Source organism: Nanorana parkeri, unplaced genomic scaffold (genome assembly GCF_000935625.1).
Source record: "Nanorana parkeri isolate BGI_ZX_2015 unplaced genomic scaffold, ASM93562v1 scaffold718, whole genome shotgun sequence".
NCBI classification, from domain to species: Eukaryota; Metazoa; Chordata; class Amphibia; order Anura; family Dicroglossidae; genus Nanorana; species Nanorana parkeri.
Window position 1 is genome coordinate 839951 of NW_017306986.1, and position 25293 is coordinate 865243.

Genomic DNA, 25293 nt, shown 5'->3' on the forward strand with positions numbered 1-25293 from the left:
TAACAAACCCCAGCAAAACAAAAGGAAAATTTGTGCCAGTCCAGATTTCATAGAGGAGAAAATGTACAAATCAATGCTTCCACGTTTGTGCTTCCTACAAGGACTCCCTCTTGATTTTGTGATTTCTAGGTAACATCATCTGTCTAAATACCTGGCAGAAGTACCAGAGAGATATCTGATCCTATACCTGCCTCATACTGACTGCAAAATTTCAAAAGGACTTGTATGCGGTGAGTGAGCACTGCCTAGGGGGTTTTTGTTTGTGTGAAACACTCTGAAGATCACTTTATGCACCAATAGTGGATACACCAGCACGTTATCTAAGAGATTGGAGGACGTTTAACAAAAGGAATTCATATTGAACTGTTTGTTGATTTTTCAATTGGTCACCAGTTGTTCACGGTTTTTCTGTATGTTGAGAAATCTGTATAAACATATAAGAGTCACAACACTATTTATCACTTGCACAAAGTGACTGTATATTTTAATTTTTGATTATTTATTTGAGTCACTAATATATTTGGTTAGTGGTCACACTGTTTATTTACTTATCACAATGTCAAGAGACAACCTGGTCTTTCGGTTCCCCTATATTCACAGATATAAATTTAGATTGACAGCTCTAAAGCAGAGTTTTTCACTGATATTTAATTTATATTACTCACAGCACATGTGAGTCACTTGTTTTGTTTAGATAATTAGTTTGACACAGTAGGGGCTTTTAGCGCCGCAAAATCTCTTTTTAATTTCTTTAGTTGTTGTCAAAGGAGCTGGCACCTAAAAAACACTTCTGGCTTTTGAATGGGGCAGACTGGCTCCTGAATTGCATATTAATTTGTCCACCCCTAAATTACGGTATCATTATGTACCTGTAAACATATACCTAGTACAGTACAGGGGTGAACAAAGTAATATGGAATTCATGAGCCAGCCTGACTAATCCAGGAGTCAGCAGGATTTTTAAGGCGCTAGCTCTATTGACAACTGGAGAAAGGCTCAAAAGTTAGGCGCTGGCTGTAAATGTTAAGGCGCAGTGGCTACCTGGCTTGTGGGATCTGACCTAGTAACTTTTGTTTCTCTGCTCCAGATATCGAATATTCACGTGCCTGTTCAAGGTTGGTGACCAACTATAATAAGGCAAGGATAAGCATGACAGCCCCAGAGCCAGCACTGTGAAAAACAACCTAGCAATTGCCGCTCCTGTATTTCAACTCTGATTCCTTCAGAAGGCACCAACTCAAAATGTCCTGGAATGCACATCTAATATTCAAGAGGATCAATCATGCAATATGATCCATGCATAATCTGGTGCTTAGTGGTAAAACCAGGACATTAATAAAAAGCTTGCCAGACTTATCACAAGTATTTACTTTTGATCTAATTTGTCCACAATAGGCAGAGGAAGTACCTAAAAAGAAAATGGCTTTTTTGCCTAGGCCCTTTCGAACCCTACATTGTTAGACAAAAGAAGTAATATTTTACACGTCTGGAGTGTGCAGTTCTAATTAAAAACACAACAGTTTTCTGCATAGAGAATGCCTTCCTTTTCCTCTTCCCTTCATATGAAGTTCTGTCTCGAGTTTTGTTCAGTGAGACATAAACATTATGACTAACAGACGCATTGTATTGTAAAAACACTAAACCTACACACCAACCAGTAGAATCGGTGAAACATAAATTATCCTGTATTTCATTTCATCATACATAGACATATACTATTTAAACCATTTTGGTGTTTCTAAATCCTTACCCCTTTAAAAATATGTTCTCATGTGCTAAACATGTAGAACTTTTAGGGCCTGCATCTAGAGTCTGCTGAAACCGAGAAGGACAGAAACATTTTCAAGCCTTAAAATTTCTCACGCCAGCTCAAAACCAACAAGCATTAGTATATGTAATATGTTTATGTGTTATGTAGATAATTTGATCTCGCTTTGTGAATACAGCTCCAGGAAAGCACATGGAAATGATCCGGTGTAATCCTTTGCTCGCTCATGAAGAAAGTATGTCAGGAAATGAGTAGCAAGGAAACAAACTCACAGCTTCCAGTAAAAAGTAATGTGCTGTAGACATACCTTAATCTCACACTCATCCTCTTGCTTAACAAGTCCCATGGCCTTTTTTACCCCCCTTTTCCTGCTACTCAAGTTAAAAAAAAAAGAAGAAGAAGATCTGCTAACAAGTTTTACCCCAGAGCAGAGGGCTGACATCCTGTACTTTGCCCATCTAATCTCATGCACATTTCAAGAATGCTGTTACAAAATCTTAACTTGGTGGTACAGTGTCTCCTCTTTGCTACATAAAACATACCCTCAGGTATTCAAGATATGCTGGAGGTGTGGGGAACATGAGGGCACAATCCTACACATTTTCTGGCAATGTCCACCACTGAGACCCTTTTGAGATCACATTTATAAAACAGAAATTACTTAGGTGACCAGCCACCTTGGTCCATCTCTTGGATTTCCTTTCCAGGGTCTCAGATAGATGTGCTCATTGCTGATCCACCTAGTGAACGCAGCTAGGGCCTGTATTCCATCTCTTTAAAGACAGGAGACTCACCCTACAATACAAATGTGGTTCGAAGATTGCTAAAATTAGGAACATGGAAGAGCTCACTGCAAATTTGAATGTAAGAGATAAACACATGGTTCTATTGGATGCATTTTACTTGCTCCCAATAACACAGATTGACACAGGAGATGTTGCATCCTAAGGAGAAACGATGGGTTGAGATCCTCCCCTTGTTTAACAGTGAATCATCTGGTGGGCCCCTATTTTTTTCCCTAGACCCACTCAATTTAGTTACCGCTCTTTCCCAATATTTTCTTTTAAAGTCTGGGGAGATGGGCTTTGCGACAGGTCTGTGCAAGAACAAGATACCTTTCAACCTTCTCCGATAGCTGTGATACCTAAAAATTTACGGATGGTGTCAAAACGAGGTCAATGCAGTTGGAAGAATATTCTTTAGATGGAATCTGTCAGGTATGATATTTTTTTTAGATGCAATCTCTCATGAAGCACAACCCTCATGCGAAAAGCCTTCAGGCAGCAGCTGCTAGTGTGTGACCCTTGGCCTGCACACTACTAAGGCCCTGACATCACATGTGCGGAAACTGAACAGATTCTGCTTCACTGTCCTGGAATGAAAAGGCAGAAAGATAGCTTCAGCAGGAATCGGACAAAATTCACTCTGTTGGCGACTAGGCTGGCGGCTGCTGTCAATATACAATGGAAACAGGGGAATTAGTCCATCCATGCTGTTCAGTAAGGATGGAGGAATCTGTTAGATTTGTTTTGTTCAGCGGGCGGCCTGAACGAAAGAAATCTAACAAACTCTTGTTTAGCATGGATGGAGGAATTCCCCCTAATGCATTTTGACAGCTGGTGCCCACCGTCAGAAAACCTGCAGTCCCTGCTCAGATGACAGTGTTTGGCCTGGCTCCTTCTACAAAAAAGTCGATTGAGTAATCAACTTTTGTCGAGCTGGAAGGGCCTCCCCCGTTAGAATTTCGGCTGATTCACAGGATGTGGCAGAAATCCTAACGCAGGTATTTTGCATTGCGACAGAAATTTTATTACAGGTCTGCACGATAAAGAATCAAACGTCACATCATTGACACAGCATGTGCTAGCATTAGTGAATCAAATGACCTCCTTTTTGTCATGTGTAAATAGATAACTGCTTTGCCAGAGCTCCATCATGTGACCCAAAGCCTAGGCAGACTACATCACATGGTCTCCAGCTACAAGAAGTGATGCTGCATGTCATAAGGGACAGCAACAAGTCTATTATTAACAACACATCTGATAGACTTCAGCAATAGAAGATCATCAAAAGCACAAATCTTTGTTAAGGGCTACTAAGCAGGAAGCATAGCCTGTATATGTAAGGAGTACATTTGGTTGCACTGGTGGATCAATCGAGGTACAACGTACACAAAAGCAAAGCTTATAAAACATGTGCATGCCATGTCGGTACACATTAAAGCAAAATTGCCAGTCTTAGTTATAAAAATAGTTCTAAATAATTAAGGTGCATCTAAAGCCAAACTCTGTCAGGGTTTTTTCTTTCCTGGGCCCATTCAAACCAGCACATGAGCATTATGTTCCAATATTATATATATAACATTTTGTACATCAAAATCATGTCCTCTCAATCTTCTCACTTCCAGCATGAACAAATGTAAATTTAGCAACTATGTCTCATAGCTTTGATCATCTAGCCCCTTCATTAGTTTTGTTGCTCTTCTTTGGACTCTCCAGCTCAAGGACATCCTTTCTGTGGATTGAGCCGCATACTCAAGATGAGGCCGACCCAGTGATCTATAAAGTGGCAAAATTATTCCTTTGTCTTTAGAGTACATTCCCTTTTTAATACAAGAATGCTAGCTTTGTTTGCCACAGCCTGGCATTGCATGCTTTTGTTCAATCTGTTATCTACTATGACCCCCAAATCTTTTTACATTTCTGACTTCCCTAGTGGACTACCCATTAATGTGTATTCCGCTTGCCTGTTTTTAACCTCAAAATATACCCTCCCACTTTTAGTATCATCTGCAAACACAGAAACATGGCTATTAACACCTTCCCCAATATTATTAATAAACAGGTTAAACAGTATTGAGACTAGCACAGAACCCTGGGGCACGCCACTCTCGACCTCAGATCAATCTGAAAAAGAGCCATTAATCAACACTCTGGACACAATCCTGTAGCAAGTTCTCTATCTATGTACACACCATTTCATCTATGCCCTTAGATGTCAGCTTGTGTATTAAGCGTTTATGTGGTACAGTGTCAAAAGCTTTGGCAAAATCCAGATACACCACATCCACCGGCCTTACTCCACCCAGATCTCTACTCGCCCCTTCGTAGAATGTTAGTAGGTTGGTCTGACTAGAATCGTCCTTCATAAATCCATGCCGATTATCACTTATTATACCATTGTCCACTAAATAGTGCTTTATCATTCCCTCAAACAGTTTGCAAACTATTGATGTTAGACTGACTGGTCTGTAGTTCCCAGGTTGGCATCTTGAACCTTTTTTGAATATTGGTACTACCATAGCTTTACGCCATTCACTTGGTACCCTTCCGGTCAGTATGGAGTCCTTGAAAATGAGGAATAATGGACTTGCTCTAACCTGGCTGTGCTCTTTAAGTACCCTTGGGTGCAGGTTCTCTGGTCCCAACGATTTACTCACATTGAGTTTCTCCAGGCTTTGTTGAACCCCAGCTACTGTCAACCACTGCAGTATATGATGCACTAAGCAACTCACATTTTTATATCTATTAAACCCGTCTTTTTCATGAGTGTATACTGAGGAGAAAAATGAATGTAATAATTCAGCCTTCTCCCTGTCGTTTGTGATTAATCTCCCATTGTCATCTTTTATTGGGCCTACCTGCTTTTTTCTTACCTTTTTACTGTTTATATATTAGTATTAGTGGGCTGCCTGGAGTTTAGCTTTAAGCCGTGTGTTGTGTCTGTAAAACAAAACAAAATAGTGTGTATACTAGAGTGCAAAAATTGTTGTTGTGTTGTAATAAAGAATATATGTGCACTTTTAGACAAAGTGCACTTATTCTTTTTGCACCCCTCCACTGACCCTAAACGATCCTACTAGGGCTGCAACAACTAATCGACATAATCGATTATAATCGATTATTGAAAAAGTTGTCAACTTTTTCAATAATCGATTAATCGGCTTCCGATCAGTTGGCCCTGCTTCCAATCAGTTGGCCCTGTTCACGGCTCCACACGCACCTCCTCCCCACCTCATGCTCGCCGCTGCCAGACCCGCTCGCATCCACGCTCCACACGCCGCACCTCCTCCCCGCCTCACATTTCCTGCCCATCCACAATCGGCACAGGGAAGCAGGGAGAGGTAGTAAGGAGGAGCAGGTGTGGGGGGGATGACAGCTGCTGATAACCTACCTTCCCTCTCCACAGATCAGTAGTTACCAAAATCTGAGGACCACTGCCCTAACATGCAGTTCTGCAAGTCTCCCACTTGTGGTCACATCAGTTACCCTATGGGACTCTCTCCCAGCAGAAGTCTATAGGGCTATAATGAGCAGGTGCAGCCAGTAGATGGAACATGGTGGCATTGAATGTAAACAATTACAAAACTGTCCCAGTCGCATCTCAGAAAGTACAGAACTGCAGAAGAGGAGGGTGGGATCGCTTAGGTCCCCGATGGGGGACAAAAGTGACAAGTGCACTTTGTTCCAAAGTGCACTTATCCTATAAATACTAATTTGTACTTCTTTCTTTACTGTGGAAATTTGGGGAAGGACTATTACTAGTTGCCATGATCTGTATGGGCACACCAAAATTCATGTTCCCATAGTTCCACTTTAATGTATATCAGAATATATGCTAGGTGGGAACCCATTTTTTTCCCCTTACAAAATAGGGAAAAATGCCACTGTGCATTACAAATAAGCACTTTGGAAAAGACGTGAAGTTCAAAAATCTGTTCAGTTTTCTGGTGTGTTCACTTTATAAATGATTTCCACTGAGTATGTTAACATTTCCACCTTAACTGAGAAAAATACTGGTAATATAATTGAACTTTCAAGTATCTATAACATTACATCATCCTAATTGGTGAATTGGCAACATAAGCTTACTATATATTACGGTTGGGTTAATGAAGCAATGACATTCATAACTATTCTACATGAATTTAATATGATACCCAATGTGTCAAAATCGTTTAGAATTCCCCATGACATGCTGTGCGTCTATCATTTCTACATCAAAAGACACAGATTAATAAATAACTTATCCCATGTGTACTAATTAGTGGTGTCAGAGTTGTCAAGTATCCTGGTCACTGACTTAGTCAATTACAAAGGGAGGAATCAAACGCTTACACAATTATATGACCATTTTATGGATAGAGCCAAACTGTAGAGAAGATAGTAGACCGCCAACAATTTCACAATCTATTTTATTTAAATCCAGGGTTCAGGGGGGGTCTAGCGGTACCCAATTTGTTTCTATACTATCGGGCTGCACAGGTGTCACAGCTATCCTCGATATATTCCGCAGCAGCTATTCCAGACTGGGCTAAAATAGAAGCTGGCTCTGCCAGGGGCACTCCTATTGAAGTATTAACATGGATGACATCTAGGCAAAGGCCGACGATCCTAGCCCCTACCCTTTCACGTTCTATTGCCCTATGAGATCGGCTGCGAGGAAAAGGAAGATATGGTTTCCCCTCATTCTCCTCTGGCACCATTGTTTAATAATGTGAATTTTCAACCGGGATTGCAAACCAAAGCGTTCCAATGGTGGATCGATAAAGGCCTGTACAGAATTGGAGACTTAATTAAGGGTCACAAACCAATATCTCTAGCCTATTGCCAAAATACTCTACGGATGCCACCATCGGAAATGTTCAGGTTGTGGCAAATTCGGCACTTCCTACAGTCGTTGAAGTTGCCTGACACTGGCCCTTCGCTGTGGACATTGTACAAAAGAAAACCATTACTTGTTTTAAGAAGATGGCCCAGTGCATTTACTACTGAAGAGAACCCTGCTGGTGGTGCTGTCGCTTATACTAAATCGCTTACAAATCCGGTGAAAAGCACACGGATGTGGCAGAGCTCAATCAAGACTCAAAACATGCTGGCACCATTTCAAAGGCATTCTGATTCTATGAGCTTGAATCTAATTTGAAGCACAATATGAACACGCAGGAAGCTGACAGAAATTCACAAACAATTACATACAGAGTGCAGAGGCGGGAAGCTTTCTGCCACATGTTAGCACTTTTTTTTTTTTAACAAAAAATGAAATTTCTTCAGCACAAAATTTTGTGCATTTTACAGAAATAAAAATATGCCAACAAAAAGTAGCTTTACTAATAAACTGCACTAACTGAATGTAACTGAAACACTGATATCATAAAGAAAATCTTCAGCACACTTTGTTCTAAATAACCTTTGTAAATACTTAAAAAAAAAAAACCCTGCAGTTTTTCTGATTCACCTCATTCTTAAGCATTCTTTCAGTAAGTAATATGAGCCAAAGGCGGCAAAATAAGCCATGGAAATCAAGTATTTTTTTTACTCTGACCTTTGCCATTGTAACTCTGTGAACTTCCTTGACATAACTGGCTCTGAATGGAGCGGCATGTCCTTTAACTTTTCAGTCCCTATGATATGGCTAAGTTAATTTGAAATAAATTTGAAATCTAGTAGAAAATCAGAACAGATAGATATACAAATATATATACCGTATATTTTTTTATTATTACTTTAGTCAGGCCATTTTTTGGTGTTAATTAAAACTTATTATGGTAGGACTGTAGTTACTATGCACTGCAAGTTTACATATTTTACATCTTCGTGTTGATAGACATAGTATAGAAATGATTTAAGTGCCCCTATCTTTCATACAAGGATAGGCCACAATAAATCAGACCTTGCAGCAAGATCTAAAAATCACTTTGCATCAGTCCAAAATACTGATGCAACCCAGTGATACGAAAGACAAGGGGAAGGTGTCACTGTTCTTCCAGCAGGATTCCTGGGAAAGCTAGAAGTACAGAAATCTTTCAAGAGGACACTCTACTAGGACTGCAACTAACAATTATTTTCATTTGATTAGTTGGACGACTATTTGTAAGATTAATCAGGGGGGGGAAATAAATGGCATCTTTTTTTTTCAATAACTTGATTGCTATCACATGGGGGAAGGGGGGGATGATAGACCATTGGAGCTGACAGGTTCTCTTTAAAAGGTGAAATTTGGAGTTTAGGAGACCCCAAGGGTCACCTTCCCACTTCAATGGAGCTATTCAAGCACACATGGCTTGAATAGCTTCAGCCAGGGAATGTTAATACAGCAACAAGTGGGTATGTGCAATAGCCACTTGGCTATTGCACCCACTCACTGCCTCCTTCCGGTCCTCCTGTGCTGAGTGACAGCAGGCAGTGGGCAGATGCAACAGCCAGCCTGCTATTGACTATTTCAAATTGCAATAGCCAATAGAAGGCTGGCTTTTGCACACACCCACTGCCACCGAACCTGTCCGCTCATCCAGCAGCGGCGGGTCCTGACCCGCCTTCACTCTGGCATCTCTCTCTCACAGAAATCTCTGGTGACACAGACTGCAGCAGGGAGAGAGCGGATGCAGGATTGAGAGTGGCTGCACAGACTTGATGTTGCTGCGGCGGATTAGCTGCACAGATTTGAGGCGGCAGGGGGACGGAGAAGCGGCTGCAGAGTTGAGGATGCAGCAGCGGCAGGGGGGATCGAAAAGCGGGTGCAGAGTTGAGGACACGGAAGCATGGGGATTGAGAAGCAGCTACACAGATTTAGGGATGAGACGGCAGGGGGGTTGTGGCTAAGCAGAGCTGAGCTGGTGGCAGCAGGGGGATGGGTTGGCTGAGTGTTTGGACACTGAATCAACTAATCGATCATGAGAATCGTTGACAATGATTCTCATGATCGATTAGTTGTTGCAGCCCTACACTCCAGTGAAGTGCAAGAGCAACTTTTTATAAGATTTCAGCTGCCCTGTATTAGCAAGGATCTGGCTGGAAGGTGTGTGACATCACCCTCGTCTAGGTGCTCTAGATGGAGTACAAAGATCGAGAGGGTTGTTCACAAAAGGGTAAAAAGTTTGGAGAAGGCAGAAGTGAACAATCCAGAACAACATAGTTGATTTGGAAATAAATCTCCAATTCAGCTCACTTTCCAGTTCAGCTATGTTGTCCTAAATTGTTCACTTCTCCTGCCTTCTCCAAACTCTTCACCCTTTTGTGAATAACCCTGAAAGTGTTAGTGTAACTATTTTCCTTACAGGTATGCTTTGAACCTACTATCTTCTATTGATGTATAAAAGGGGCCTGGACATTATAAGCAGACTTTGCATTTTACTGCACGTTCTGCTTTAATGCATTTCTCCATATTTTGCACTGCTCATAGTGGTTTCTAATTTAAATTAGATTACAAAATGTTAAGAAAAAAATTGGAATTTTATGGATAGAGCCAAACTGTTAAGATAGTATGCTGCCTACATATTAAAAAATATTAAACAATAAAAACATGCTCACAAAAGTAAAGTAGTAAAGCACCTATAGATCTCCTATACATTGCAGTATTATCTTTTGAGTTTAGTGTAACTTTAAATAGTAGTAAGTACACACCTGCCATCAATTAAAGTGACTCTGATTAAGCCCATACAAAGGTAGGATTTTTCTGACATTTACTCAGTTGCCTCTTACAGCAAAAGCGATGGTCCACAAAGAGCTTACCAAGCATTAAGATCTCAGTGTTGGAAGGTTTTAGTCTGGACAAGGGTACAAAAACAATTCCAAGGCATTAGATATACCATGGAACACAGTGAAGATGGTCATCAACAAGTGGAGAACATATTGCACAGTGACATTACCAAGAACTAGATGTTTCTCCAAAACTGATGAAAAAACAAGAAGTAAACTGGTCCAGGAGGCTGCCCAGAGGCCTACAGCAACATTGAAGGAGTTGTATTTCTGGCAAGTACTGGTTGTGTACTACATGTGACAATCTCCCATATTCTTCATATGTCTGGGCTGTGGGGTAGGGTGGCAAGATGAAAGCCTTTTCTTACTAAGAAAATCGTCAAAGCCTGGCAGCATTTTGGGAAAACCAACATCAAGTCTACCAAAAGCATGTGGGAAAATGTGTTATGGTGTGATGAGACCAAGGTTGAACTTTTTGGCCATAATTCAAAAAATTATGTTTGGCACAAAAAAAACACTGTGCATCACCAAAAGAACACTATAACCACAGTGAAGCATGGTGATGGCAGCATTATGCTTTAAAGGTAATTTTCCTTCAGCTGGGGCTTTAGTCAAGGTGGAGGGACTTATGAACAGTTCCAAATATCAGTCAATTTTGGCACAAAACATTCAGGCCTCTGAAGCTGAAGCTGAATTTCACCTTCAGCATGACAACAACCCAAAGCTTACCTTCAAATCAGCAGAAGAATGCCCCAGCTAGAGCCCAGACCTGAATCCCTAAACTGAAAATCTGTGTGTGAGTGACCTGAAGAGAGCTGTGCAAAAGAAATGCCCTCACTATCTGACAGATTTGGAATAGGTTATTGTATGGGGTTTTTTTTTTTTTATTCCCCCCCTTTAAAGATTTCAGCTAGCTTTTAATTGAATTGCACAGATTATAGAGTAGGTCACATTAGAGGTGGAAAAATTCTGACAATTTATTTAAGTCTGAATTCTTTCATCTCAAAAATCTGACATTTTTACAGGGCTGTGTAGACTTTTTATATCCACTCTAAGTAAGCCCTAAATCTATTTTACAGTATTTTTGGCATTGTGCCTCACTATACAGTTTTTTTTGTGTGAATCTGTTGCAACGTTTCTTACCTGGAAATCCTGCCAGTAACAACACTTCCTGTTTTAGGCTGACAATGTTAAGCCTTCAATTAAACTGTATACAGTGAAGCATGAGGCCAAAGCAAACTTAAAGGAGAATTAAACCCAAGAACAAAAATAAATACATATATTGCAGCTTACCAGTCCTTATATGTGATGGCTGCATTTGTATTCTCTATCCAGAACATTTTTAGCAAGTACAGAAAACACCTATTGATCTTGCCAGAAACCAATAAGGGTATTTATGAAAACTGGAAAAGACAAGAGAGCAGTTTTGCATGGCAACCAGTTTTCAAATTTTAACTAAACAAACTGAAAATAGAAGCTGGTTGGTTGTTATTTGAACTGCTATAGTTTTCATAAATGTTTCCCAGTGTCCTTGTCAATTCCTAAATGAACAGAAAAAAAAACAAAAACAAACATCTATTCACATAAACACCATGTGATTGAAATGAACAAAGGCAGATATGTTTGTAGTCTAGGTGAGTGCTGGCTTTCTGTATGTAGAACTATATGACATATAACCGTTACTCATCTTTTGTATTTTACAAGAATTGGGGACAACATTGTGTTTTGTGCACTAAAATTAATTGGTTTTCTTTACTAAAAATATAGATTTGATATAACAGTTGCGCAAATATTGTCACAAACAATTTGCATTTTATTCTACAGGGCCTCTGCTTTCAGAAAATATATAAAGTTTTGCTGTATAAAGTGCAATTCCACATTTAAAAAAAATGTGCATTTAGGTACGGGTGTGCTAAAAAAAATAAAAAATGGCTTTGACAGAAAATGGGTTAAATTATATTTAAAAAATGAAGAAAGCAACAGTTTTAACAAGTACCACCTTTTGTCCATTTTTATAACTCTTCTACTGATCTGGATATGATCGCAGCATTCCTGCCATTTTTAGGGTAGAGAAAACAAAAAGGAAAAACGATTAAGAGACGGACTGGCTAATCACTTCCTTCTTAAAGTCAAAAGGCAATGGATGCCGTTTGTAGATGTTTAAAAGTTTAAACTTTCTGCAGAATCAAGTGGTCCCCTGACCCTAATATTCTGTTTTAGGATATGGCTCCTTTCCCTTGCAGGATTCTATGGATCCGCCACAGTGTGTACTAGTAAGCTGTGCGTGTCCACCACACACACACAGGTACTTCCCTCCTTCCAGACGAAGCCCTGAGAACAAAGGAGGTGCGAAACGCGTCATCCGGTAGTGGACGCTAAGCTGACTGACCACCTGCATGTCAGGTCTCTAACTTCCCGGTTTTGGATTACAAAACAGCGCGACATAAGGATTTCCTCATCGATAAAATCAAAACCATTTGGGACCTTCTAACATCATTTTATACATCAGGAAACCATCCAAGAACTCTTGATTTTCTCTCCAACTGGGCTGTCTAAACAATATAAAAGAGGACATCCAGGAGTAGCGTGATATAGAGACATTCTATACCCCTTGAAGCGGACTGCCCGGTGAAGCAATCAAGCACCGTGAGTACAGATATATTCGAGACATTACACACTGTTTGGTCAATCCTTCTTCCACGTGTGATTACTACTCAGGGTCAATATTTTTCATGACTCACCGACCCACTATTTAAGTCTCTGAGCTACTAAGATTTATCTTCAATCAAGCTTTCTACCCTGAGTATTGCCAGCTCTAAACTGGTAGCAAAAGTTACATTTGTGACATTTGACTGGCTACACTATCAGCCTGAGAGAACTTAACCTTTTCAGATCTACTGAAAAGATCCAAATACAATAGAACTAGGGTCCCTAAGTACAAAAAGTGAAATCCTATGAGTTATATTCAGATTACAACTAAAGTCGGAGCGCTGTTTCCTTTGAGGACCATCCGGCATTATTCAATACATGTATCAGCTTGTCCAAAGAGTGCATATCTGCTTTTTATGAGTGAACGGGTTGTTGCAGAAACCATTCTTTTAGATGTATTATGGGTGTTGGTTGAAGTGGTGCAATTAATCTTTCCAAATAATTTTTATAACCAATAAAAGTATTAATTTTGTACTATATTTTGACCCCCCGACCCTCTTTACTAGCTGCACTTTGAGTTAACCCCTTTCGGTTTATCTCTTCTCTCTGTTCACTTCCCTCCTTCAAGCTAGTAGATGGACAGTTGCTGTAGACTGTGCTCTTGTACTGGATAGGAAGGTCAGAGAAGCAGAGCTGAGAGAGATGGAATCATATGTGTGTATGGGCAAAAATGTAAACAAATGCTTTGCTGGGCAATGTATATTTGTTTGATCTGGATTCGTTATTGGAAGAAAAAAAATTAGAGCTGATACGGTACTACTTTAAGCCTAGCCAAAAGGTAGCATGTTTTAAGTACAAATAAGGAAATTTGGTGTATCAGAAAAGCTTCACCCTTGTGACTTAAGCTTTTTTTTATTTTATTTTTTCCTTCATTGCCAGATTTGTTCTTTTAAAAGGAAAAGTGTTATGCTTTGGTATACTTTTTCTTTATATAGCATGTTTACGAGATGCATTTGAAAAATATAATTTTTGTAATATACAATACCTATTCTTCCGTTCAGGTGCTAAAAAACATTATGTTTATTTTTATATTTATGCGGCCTTCCCTTTACTGTTTACAAAGCTCATATTTTACACACACACCGCTCAATATGCAAGACGATTAAATCTTCCCACCATTCTCTCCGTTGTCTAGCCCACCTGAGACCCTGTACAGCCCTTCTAAGATCCGGAGACATCAGGCAAGCACCCCAGAGCAGCACAGAGTATGTAGCTTCATATTATTCTGCATTGATGAATAAAGCATTGCTGGAATTTGTAGTCCTCTAGCCGGTCGGCATTGCTGTATAATATATTTTAGGAATTTGTGGTCCTCTATAGCTGGTGCCATTCTGCATTGCTGTATAATGTATTGTTGGGATATGTGGTCCTCTAAAGCTGGTGCCATTCTGCATTGCTGTATAATGTATTGTTGGGATATGTGGTCCTCTATAGCTGGTGCCATTCTGCATTGCTGTATAATGTATTGTTGGGATTTGTAGTCCTCTATAGCTGGTGCCATTCTACATTGCTGTATAATGTATTGCTGGGATTTGTAGTCCTCTATAGCTGGTACCATTCTACATTGCTGCATAATGTATTGCTGGGGTTTGTATTCCTTCTACAGCTTTGAGTCAGTGGCAGAACTACCAGGGTTGCAGCGGCAGCAGCTGTGACCCAGCCCTGGAACTACACCACTGTCCTAAAATCATTAGTCTTTATTGTTTTAGAAAAACTGTCACATGACACTAAAAAAAAAGTATCAGTTATTGGTATTGGTGAGTACTTTAGGAAAAGTATTGGTACTCTGTCTGGAAAAAATTGTATCAGTGCATCCCTAAAATGAAATCTGTCCAATGGGGAACTAAGACAGCAACAAACACTTGACAGAGGTCTTAACCTATGCCCACTTATTCAAAAGTGGTTTAACAAGCTATAAACAAGTGGTTCTGGGTGCAGCTTTAACCGCAGGAGCATAACAATGATTTTTATTGTTTTAGGGAACTAGCAATGGTAGTGATGAAACTTAAATACCTTCTGTTTTAAGAAGGTACTAATATATTTTGCAAAAAGACTTTTTAGTTCACAAGTTAAGAACCACCCACACAATTTTTTCTTAGAATTCCTTTGGGATTGCTTAACAAAAACATTTCAACTGAAAGAAATATCTGTCCAACTCAAATAAGAAATTACATCTGTGTGGTTCTATACAGTCAACCGTGTTCATATTGGTGAACAATTTAGTGACTGCAAGGTATTCGGGGACATTAATACAGCCCCCCTTCCCCACCATGCTCCCAAATCAGGTTTAGCTTTGGTATGGCCATGCACTGTTTTACTTTTTCCACAATATCTATTATTTACCAGATAAAAACTTTTGTCTTTTCTAGGGACAGAACACTTTTCCAATTAATGCCATGGAACAACCATGTAGTCTGCAGCAAATTTAAAATGGGTAGCAATGTATTTTTTGGTGAAAAGCTCCTAAAACGCCCCTTGTGTTTAGTGTTTTTGTTATTGCAGACTTACAACCATAGATATTATTAAGTGCAAGACATGCTTGCTGTCACTCTGGGGTTCTGTGCAAACAAGTTTCAGGACTGTACAACATGTCCTTGCGCTGATCTCTGTAGGACGTCCACTCCATGGAAGCAACCATTCTTAATTACACCAATTTATAAACTGACCCATTGTCTTTACAAATCCTTTTGTAACCTTTTTTTAATCTTATGAGCTGCAAAAAAAACAAAACAAAAAGGTTGTTCATATAAAATAAAAAAAAGTGTGAACTGTTAGGATAATAGCATCTTATCGAGGGTAATTGAAATTCTGTATTTCCGTCCATACATTCCGTGCTACATCCAGTTCAGGTAAGGCTTTGACCTTCACTCCAGTTTCATAAAATCATGTCATTTTTGGTTACACAGTAAACTCCCCATTATCTTGCACCTACCGATCCCTGTGGGTGCCGGCTAACTGGGAGGTTACTGTACTTTCTTTCACAGCTTAATTCTGTTGGAAGTAATGTATGGCCTAATCGGCTGTTTCTTATTTGTTCAAAAACAATAATGGCAATGAAAAATTAAGCGCATGTTGTGCAATTAATGACCAAATATGGAAAATTTTCCAGAATTGTTTTTGCTTCATGGCCATGTTCTGATGGGCTTGGATATGGGATCCAAATGGTTCTATGCTGCTTTAGTTCTCATTATATCATAGTCATTATATGATCCTGTTTACTTCCAAGCAAGCAGGAGTTTTAGAATTTAACAGGTTTAAGACTTATGTAGACTCAAAAGCAATTTGTTAGGGATGCACCGATATATTGGCCGAAAATTGCACTTTTGGCTAAATGCCGAAAGTGCAATTTTTCTGCCAATATAGTGGTGCATCCATTCTTTCTCTCCACCCCGCTGGGCACTGCTCTGTGTCCAAGTGGGGAGGAGAGAAATTGTCACAGGCGGCCGAGCGCTGTGGAAGGAGAGTGCTGTGAGCGGCCACCGTCTCTCCCCCCGTAGCGCTCGGCTTCCTATCACAGATCAGTACAACGGTCTGTGGGTGGAGACAGCCGGCGCTGTCACAGGAGGCTGAGCTCTCCTGCCTCACCGCTCGCTCAGCCTCCTGTGACAGCTGTCAGGATGGAGAGCGGTACAAGCACTCAGTGATCAGCAAGCGCTGAGTGTTTGTACATAATTGAGGGCATGGCATGTGTACTGTATCCTCAATTATGAATGAATGAGAGTGATCTACATCACCCCTATTCATTCATAATTGTGGTTGTAGTAGCCATACTATCTTCTCAAGTTATGAATGAACAGGAACACTCAGTATAGAGGATTCCTATTCATTTATAACTGGGGTTGCAGAAAAGAGATTGAGGACTCTGCTAATATCTCCCCACAGCCCCTAAAAGTAAAGCAAAAAAATAAAAATATTTAATAAAAATAAAATATTTAAAAAAAATTGAAGTTAGAAAAAAAATGTTGGTTTCGGCCTGACAAGTGATCAGCAAGCGCTGAGTGTTTGTACATAATTGAGGGCATGGCATGTGTACTGTATCCTCAATTATGAATGAATGAGAGTGATCTACATCACCCCTATTCATTCATAATTGTGGTTGTAGTAGCCATACTATCTTCTCAAGTTATGAATGAACAGGAACACTCAGTATAGAGGATATTAAAAAAAATTGAAGTTAGAAAAAAAATGTTGGTTTCGGCCTGACTTTTTGTTTCAATTTCGGTGTTAATATTTTCATTTCGGTGCACCTCTAGCAATTTTCAATATTTGTAAATCTGCATCTTCTAATGGCAGCATCATCTGGTGATCCTGCCATTAAGGTCTTTGTTCAGGCACTTTCTGTTAGAAGGTGACAATGCTCTGCCCCGCCTGTTAATTGCTTTTTTGGTTTTCACCGTTTTGCATGCACTTTTGATGGAGACTAAAGCTGGCCATATTCTGTTGTATTTTTTTTCTTCAACCTGAGGGCTGAACTAAAAAAAAAAAATAGAACAGATTCCTCCATCAACGCTACGAGCATTGATGGAGGAATAGCTTGCTGTTTCCTTTGTATTCTAACAGCAGCTGCCAGTCGCAGTCAGAATACACGAACGGGGCTTCAAGCTGACTGGCTGCTGCCTCTGTTCGTTTAAAGATTTTCCAACTGTCTCCTTCAATCGAGCTATACAGGCAGGAGAGGTGCCAACAGTGGCACCCACTGTGCAAAAGTGTATGGCCAACTTAAAAGTGATGATGGCGACACTCACTGAGCAGGCATGTCTCTCATTGTCACTATTAGGGAACCTACCCTGAGAAATGATGTGCAGTGTAAGTAGACAGGACAGGAAGTGGCTCAAAGAAGCTGGAGGAGATCAGCAGTGCTGAGATGCAGGAAATAGTGAAAAAAGTATTTCCTAAAAGAAAAAGAAAAAAGTACATTGTTAAGGAAATTGGATGTCATCTATTGAGGGATTCCATCTACTACAACTGTCACACAGTGCAGATCTTGCATGCTGCCTACTGCTGTTAAGTCATTGCCAAGATCCCAGAGTGCTTCTTTTGCCCAGTGAAACGCACTGTTGCATAATCCCACACATGGGGACACAGAACATGTCAGTCCATTTAATTAAATGCAGACATTTTCTCTTTGCAAAGTTATGAATGGCAAGGGAAGTGACATCACCTCGAAGTTCCTCATTGGTATCCTAAAGATGTCGGGAATGTCAAGGCTGGACGTGTGCATAACAAGTAGAAGCCAATCCTGAACATTTAAGTAATTATGCAAGTAAAAAGGTTTCGGTTAAGCATAATTTCTAAATGATTAAAAGCATGCACAAGGCACTATAATTCTGCTATAAGAGATGCGAGGTTAGCAATTTTATCTCAAGTCCCCTTTTATTGTAAACCATTTCAGCGCTGCCTTTTTGCAACACCAACATGTAATTTTAATTATGACATTACATTGAAATAGTTTAACAGTAGCTGTTGTGTTTGCCGATTAGAATTTAATCCTGAATAAATAAACTGAATTAATTTCCACTTGGCTGTGCAAACCTGACTGCAGTACTGTTTTGCTGCCTTCAATATTTCAGTGCACATGCTGCTACTCCTGGGGGCTGCGGAATAAAACCAGCAGAAGAGTTTCTATGCTGAAAAAGGTGGGGTGCATGATCGTATGGTGGCAATCCTCACGTTAGTACTCTGGGAGCCCTATATATGGCCAAGTTACGCATCATGTTTAATTTTTTTAAAGAAAGCTAAAGGAAATAAAACTCCAGATATATTTATTTTTTATTATTAAACCCTTGCAGTGGGGCTCTGCAAGGGTTACGTGCCCCCCCTCCCCCCTGAAAATAAAAAGTTATACTCACCTGATCCTCTGAGCTAGGCGGCTGTGACAGTGCTCCCTCCAGCCTGTCTCCTCCTCCACTGCAGTAATGGAATATCTGTATACACTGTATTGGAAGTGATGATTTACTGGACTTTAAAACTGCTGCAGCAGAAGAGGAGAGATGTTCCAGGGACCACTCTAAGAGCAAGCCGGCTCCGAGAATAAAGGTCAGTATAACTTTTTTTTTTACATTTTCAGCACGAGAACAAAATGAGCACTTAACCCTTGCAGTGCGGGGGCAGCGCACTGCAAGGGTTCATTTTAAAAAAATACCCAGAGTTATTCTTAAAAGTTGAACTCAAAAACACAAAAATCGTTAGGCCTGATTCACGTTTGCGTGCAGTGTTTGCCATGCAGCCCCATTGATTTCCAAAAGTCTCCTGCACTATTTTGTGTGACGCACGAGATGCTTTTTTTGCTGGTGTTTGCGCGTTTTCTACGCTCGGGAACACGGCGCAAAACCGCAATACTTGACATGTTTGGGGTGCCAATAGATATTAATGGCACCGCAAGCCCATTTCCCAATTGCGCCCCGGAATGTGCAGGTGTGAACCAGGCTTTATTTGAAGGGCAAGTTTACCTTTTTACAAAATGTGAAAAAAATTGACTTACTCACAGCAGTTTCCCCTGGTTTTGCTTGTAAAAAAGTGAACTTACACTTTAAATATATTCCTATACAGCCCCAGAGAATATAAATCTACTTTGCATGCACCAAACGCCATTACAACCCCAAAAAAGCAATAACATCAAGACTGCACTGCACATAGCGTGAGCAAAGAGCAGAGCTGTAGGAGGATCCCAACAGGCTCCACCCACTAAAGGCTGCCAGCAAAAAACTACATAGGGGTGGATACAAGACCAGTCACCCTGCACAAAGAGAGAGCAGAATTGGCTGGTCTGTACAGGAATCTCCTGCACAGTCAAAGTTTCACATCGGATTACTGCACAGATCTGGAAGAAATACACAAAGCACACCAAGCGTCACACAAGCATTCAAGTGGTCATTGCATTTAGATAATTGCTTATTACTGGGTTTCAAAGTGATGTGCTACTGTCTGTAGAGACACTGCATCACAGAGAAGTGCTAATATCTGTAAATATTGCATCGCAAGCTTAAGGGTTAGGAAACTAACTGAAAGGCCCACCAGGCCGCTGGTCCTGTGCGAAGTAACCAAAAACCTGTATTGCATAGTGCTCATTAGTTATAGAAACTCTGGTCCCTTAAAATGTAATCAATAACCCTTTCTGCAATGAACAAGAAGAAAAAAAAAAAACACTACAGCGTTATCATCATTGTTATAGCATGTCATGTCATAAAAAGCACTCACCAGGAAAAAACAAAAGTGAGGCGAATAAAATGGCAACTACTACTTTACATGCATTAGATGAAAGTGTGAGTAACCAAACAGAGAACGGTATTGTGACCACAGAACCAAAACATGGTGCAATGTGAGGGGGTGGGAAGCCATACTATGCCAGATGCCTTTTATGAATTGTGCAGACTGTAACACATGAGAGAAAAACAAAACAGCCTTCAGAGAAAAGACAAGCACAAGAAAAACTCTTTTTTCCTCATAAATATCTAACAAGTGGCCAGTTAATAAATAATCATCAACATTCCAAAACAACAACAACATCCCGCCAACGCACAAGTTTCACTTCAAATGACTCTGTGATCTACTGCACTCCATAAACCTGGGGACAGAGCGTCAGAGAACGGAAAGAAACATTCCACTGACACAGCTCAAACCAAAACGATGATGGAAAAGGGAAACGGACAATTTAAACTTCATTTACCAGGAAATACAAGAGAGCGAGACATATTTGTAACATGTATAGTCAATGTTCACATTTCAGAGATCTGCGTTTGTACACTGGACGGCTCAGGGTTCATACACACGGCCGGAAGAAACAAAATGCTGTATTTGTATTGCTGAGCGCAGGTCTATTGTCTTCTACAGGCCCATGCCCGGGGTGCGTAAGGATCAAGAAACGTGTTCAGATCTGTCTGGACTATCAGAACAGAAAAATCTTCGCCCAAGGTCAGTCATTTCCACTTAAATGTCATAGAACAGAAGTAGAATTTTGGGCATCTAAACACTCTATGGGCACTTATGCGGGTCATACAAGTACTTTACCGACGTTTATCCCGTTTTGGTTTGTACGCAGATTCTCTGTCTGCAAGCCTCTGCCAGCAAGATCCCACATAGATGATCAGTAATGTCATTGCGGCCGTGTAAATAAGGCCTACAGTGACACAGGAACATGGGAAGGATAGGCAGGTGATTTGTGCTTAGTAGTTGGCATTGTACACCGACATGTCACATATGCCCTTTGCTGTAGGCCTCGTTCTCATGGGCATGAAAAAGGAACTCTAGCATTTTTAAATATTAACCCTTGCAATGAGGCTACCCCCACACTGTGAAGGTTAACTGCTCCTTTTGGTCTAGGCTACCCCCACACTGCAAGGGTTAACTGCTCCTTTCGGTCTAGGCTACCCCCACACTGCAAGGGTTAACTGCTCCTTTTGGTCTAGGCTACCCCCACACTGCAAGGGTTAACTGCTCCTTTTGGTCTAGGCTACCCCCACACTGCAAGGGTTAACTGCTCCTTTTAGTGTTCAGATCTGTCTGGACTATCAGAACAGAAAAATCTTCGCCCAAGGTCAGTCATTTCCACTTAAATGTCATAGAACAGAAGTAGAATTTTGGGCATCTAAACACTCTATGGGCACTTATGCGGGTCATACAAGTACTTTACCGACGTTTATCCCGTTTTGGTTTGTACGCAGATTCTCTGTCTGCAAGCCTCTGCCAGCAAGATCCCACATAGATGATCAGTAATGTCATTGCGGCCGTGTAAATAAGGCCTACAGTGACACAGGAACATGGGAAGGATAGGCAGGTGATTTGTGCTTAGTAGTTGGCATTGTACACCGACATGTCACATATGCCCTTTGCTGTAGGCCTCGTTCTCATGGGCATGAAAAAGGAACTCTAGCATTTTTAAATATTAACCCTTGCAATGAGGCTACCCCCACACTGTGAAGGTTAACTGCTCCTTTTGGTCTAGGCTACCCCCACACTGCAAGGGTTAACTGCTCCTTTCGGTCCAGGCCACCCCCACACTGCAAGGGTTAACTGCTCCTTTTGGTCTAGGCTACCCCCACACTGCAAGGGTTAACTGCTCCTTTTGGTCTAGGCTACCCCCACACTGCAAGGGTTAACTGCTCCTTTTTGTCTAGAGTAGCAAATTAAAAAAAAAAGATATTTACCTGATCCCGCCTGGCTGCTAGACTGGTCCCCGCTGCCTCTTCTTCCCCAGCAGTCTAAGGCCCAATGACATCATGTTTATGCAAGGTCCATTCAATTGCATTAGACATGAGAGCACCGAGGGACATACCACAGCCGATGTAAAGGGGGAGAGAGGTGGCCAGTCACCACCACAGGACCAAGGTTCAGGAGAGTGTATCTTTATTCTCTTCCCTAGCCCAAAATGAGCCGTTAACCTTCTCCCCCTGCGCTCTTGCTGTGGTATGTCCCTCGACCCCCTCACATCTAATGCATGCGAATGGACCTTGCATTAACATGATTAGGGATGCAGCTAACGATTATTTTCATAATCGATTAGTTGCCCGACTATTTTTTCAACTAATCGATTGGTTGTATTAAAATATCTCTCTCTCTCATAATCGATTAGTAGTTGCAGCCCTAAACGTGATGTCAGCGGGCCTTAGACTGCTGGGGAAGGAGAAGCGTTGGGGGCCGGTCTAGGCGGGATCAAGGATCAGAGATAGAGATATATCGATTTTTTTTTTATTTGAGCAGTTAACCCTTGCAGTGTAGCCCCACTGTAAGGGTTAACTTTTGAAAATCCTCGCATTCTTTACCCCAGGTGTATGGCTCGCATTCTTTACATCAGGTGTAACAGCCACCTTGATCTTGGGGGCCCACAGCACTTCAATCTGCACTGCCTTAAACCTTGTGTGCAAAGTCTGGCCACCAACCTCCAATGCCCCTCTGCACCTGCTGAAAAAGCATGTCTCCAGCAGACTTCCTTTAGGAACAGGCAATGGGGGCCTTTCTGTATCCAGGCCCGGGTGAACTTCAGCCTTTCAGAGCACATTGTTCATTAAAGGCGAGTCACGTGGTGGAGGAAGCCACGGCTTAGTGGCTTTTGTAGCTTGTGGACAGATTCCTGCATGCTAATTCAATCGCCAAATAAAACTGCGAGAGAGGACGGCGACGCTAACACGACAATATGTTGAAAAGGATTCTTATTTGCACACTTAGCGATTCCCAGCGAGCTCTTGAGAAATCAGAGGCGGATTACAGTTCATAAATTTGACAGCGGCTAAACAAATCCTGCTTTAAACACAAAACAGATGTTTTTAGTCCATTTAACAAAAACAGAGCGGCGGTGTGCAATGAGCGATCGCAACCAGTCAGAGGTGACGCTTGCAAGAGGTAATGCCATCAGCTATATGTGCTGATCAGTTGCTAGGGGTTACCGCCCTGTTGCTTTTGCATTATTTTTTTTAAAAGACCCATTCTCTACACGGTTTATACGTCACCATTCAGATACAGTTCAAAGTTCAAAGCTAGCAAAATATGAGATCTGACAGGAAAAGCAAGAGAAAAAAAAAAAAGTTGCTGGGATTTCATGGATCACAGTCCAAAGTAAAGATATTTACACGCTACGCTCCCTTCAAGCTTCCTTTGTACTAGGCTGTGTGGCGAGAACAGGCAACCTTGAACATTGTTTGCAAGACTGAACTGCGTGAATGGATGGTTTGAAATGGGATGCATCGGATGAAAATTATTTTTGCCAAGAGTTACATTTGCATACCAAATACTTGGTCACGTAGGGGGCTCTTGTTTTTTTTTGCAGGCTCCACCAAGAGCACTATAGGCCTCTCCGCCAGCAAAGTACTTGCGTGTCTGCATGCCAAGTTACGTCTTCTAGGCCTTTCCAGAAAGGAAGTAGAAGAGTGGATTGTGTAGCACGCATAGAATGGGGTTCACGCTTGTTATTAAACCTTTTTTTTTTTTCCCAGGCAGGAGGAAAGGCCAGCATCTTATTCAAGCGCAGAACCTGCGGATAAGATTAAGTCGCACGGCGATCTCTCTAGGAAAGATGTTAACGAGCATGCGGCGTAAACAAAGCTTGACTTACTAGACGGACACGAACTAGGAGAGATCTAGTAACCTGAATGTATAGGGAATGAAAGAAGATCTCATTAAAAGTTAAATCTGAGTTCAAAAGGAAGGGGGAAAAAAAAAAAAAGGATCAGTCGGACGCATAGGTTTCTATTTATTATGAGATCGACGGCTTAACGTGACGCAACCTGGGAAAAGTCGCAGGCTCAGGTGTGCCTAGGTGGGGATTCTTTGTTAGTCAATGGCCAGGCCATGTTTTTGGGTAGATGGTACAAGGGGGGGGGTGGGGGGATGGTTAATGCACTGACTGTCATGCAGTGATGGAATGCAATGAGTGCACACTGGTGTCGGTGCACTGGGTCATGTGCCTCCATGGCTGGCTTTGCGTTTACCTGTTTGCCCCGATAGAAAAGCCTCTGTCTGTCCGGGGTCACGTTAAAACTCTCCTCGATCTTTAACCTCAGGCTCTCGATCTTGGTGAGCCGGGACAGGTCATCTATGGTGCGGGTCTCCGTGCCATCAATGGTCCTCACCTGGATCCACATCTCGTCGTGCAGTGTACCGATTGAGGATGAGATGTACGGATCACCTTGTTTATTACAGCCCCTGGTGATCGGTACCGCTTAGGGCATCCGATTTGCCGATGACAGCCTCGCAAAGCAAAACAAAGAGAGCACAAGTAGCGCAGGCTGCGCCGATTAGTCCTGCCGCTGGTCCCCGCACCGGCTCTGGTGAACGGGCTGCTGATGCTGGTGTTGTTGTTATTATTATTGTCTAGTCGTGTAAGCACCGGGTAGCCATGTCTGAGCTGCTCTGGGAGTGTTTACTAGGAGCTGCTGCTCTCACATGGGGGTCACGGCGCCAAGCTAAAATCTCGCGAAATGAATCCGGGCCCGGCCTTCCTGACACAGGCGGGCTTGGCCCCGCCCACTTCTCCGGTGCATGCTTCCTCTCCTCACAGCAACATGCAGACGGGGCCTCACGTTACATGTGTGCTGCCCTCACATGTGCCTGTGTGCTTCTCTACCCACACGGCACGTGTCAGCCAGAGAATTCTGCTTTCCTCTCATGTTTAGAAAAAGGTGTCCAGCACCAAGGGCTTGAAAAAATCCCTCATTGAAAAATAGCTATTTTATTTTTACACTGCAAAAAATGGCAGTATAAAAAGATCTGACAAATTGGGCAGCACGGCGGCTTAGTGGTCAGCCCTTTTGTCATGCAGCACTGCGGGCTACCTGCATGCAGTTTGCATGGTCGCCTCGTGCTTGCCTGGGTTTCCTCCCATATTCCAAAGACATGCTGGTAGTCTTA

At 41.5% G+C, this 25293-nt stretch overlaps 1 protein-coding gene across 1 annotated transcript in view; it reads right to left on the reverse strand.

The window, feature by feature from the left end:
* UHRF2 (ubiquitin like with PHD and ring finger domains 2) overlaps window positions 1–24928 on the reverse strand; it is a 76507-nt gene extending 51579 nt beyond the window's left edge. Inside the window, exon 1 of the mRNA XM_018564058.1 lies at window positions 24375–24928. Coding sequence (XP_018419560.1) covers window positions 24375–24527 — 153 coding nt within the window. The 5' untranslated portion in view covers window positions 24528–24928. The remainder of the gene's footprint in view (window positions 1–24374) is intronic.
* Between the last annotated feature and the right edge of the window lie 365 nt (window positions 24929–25293).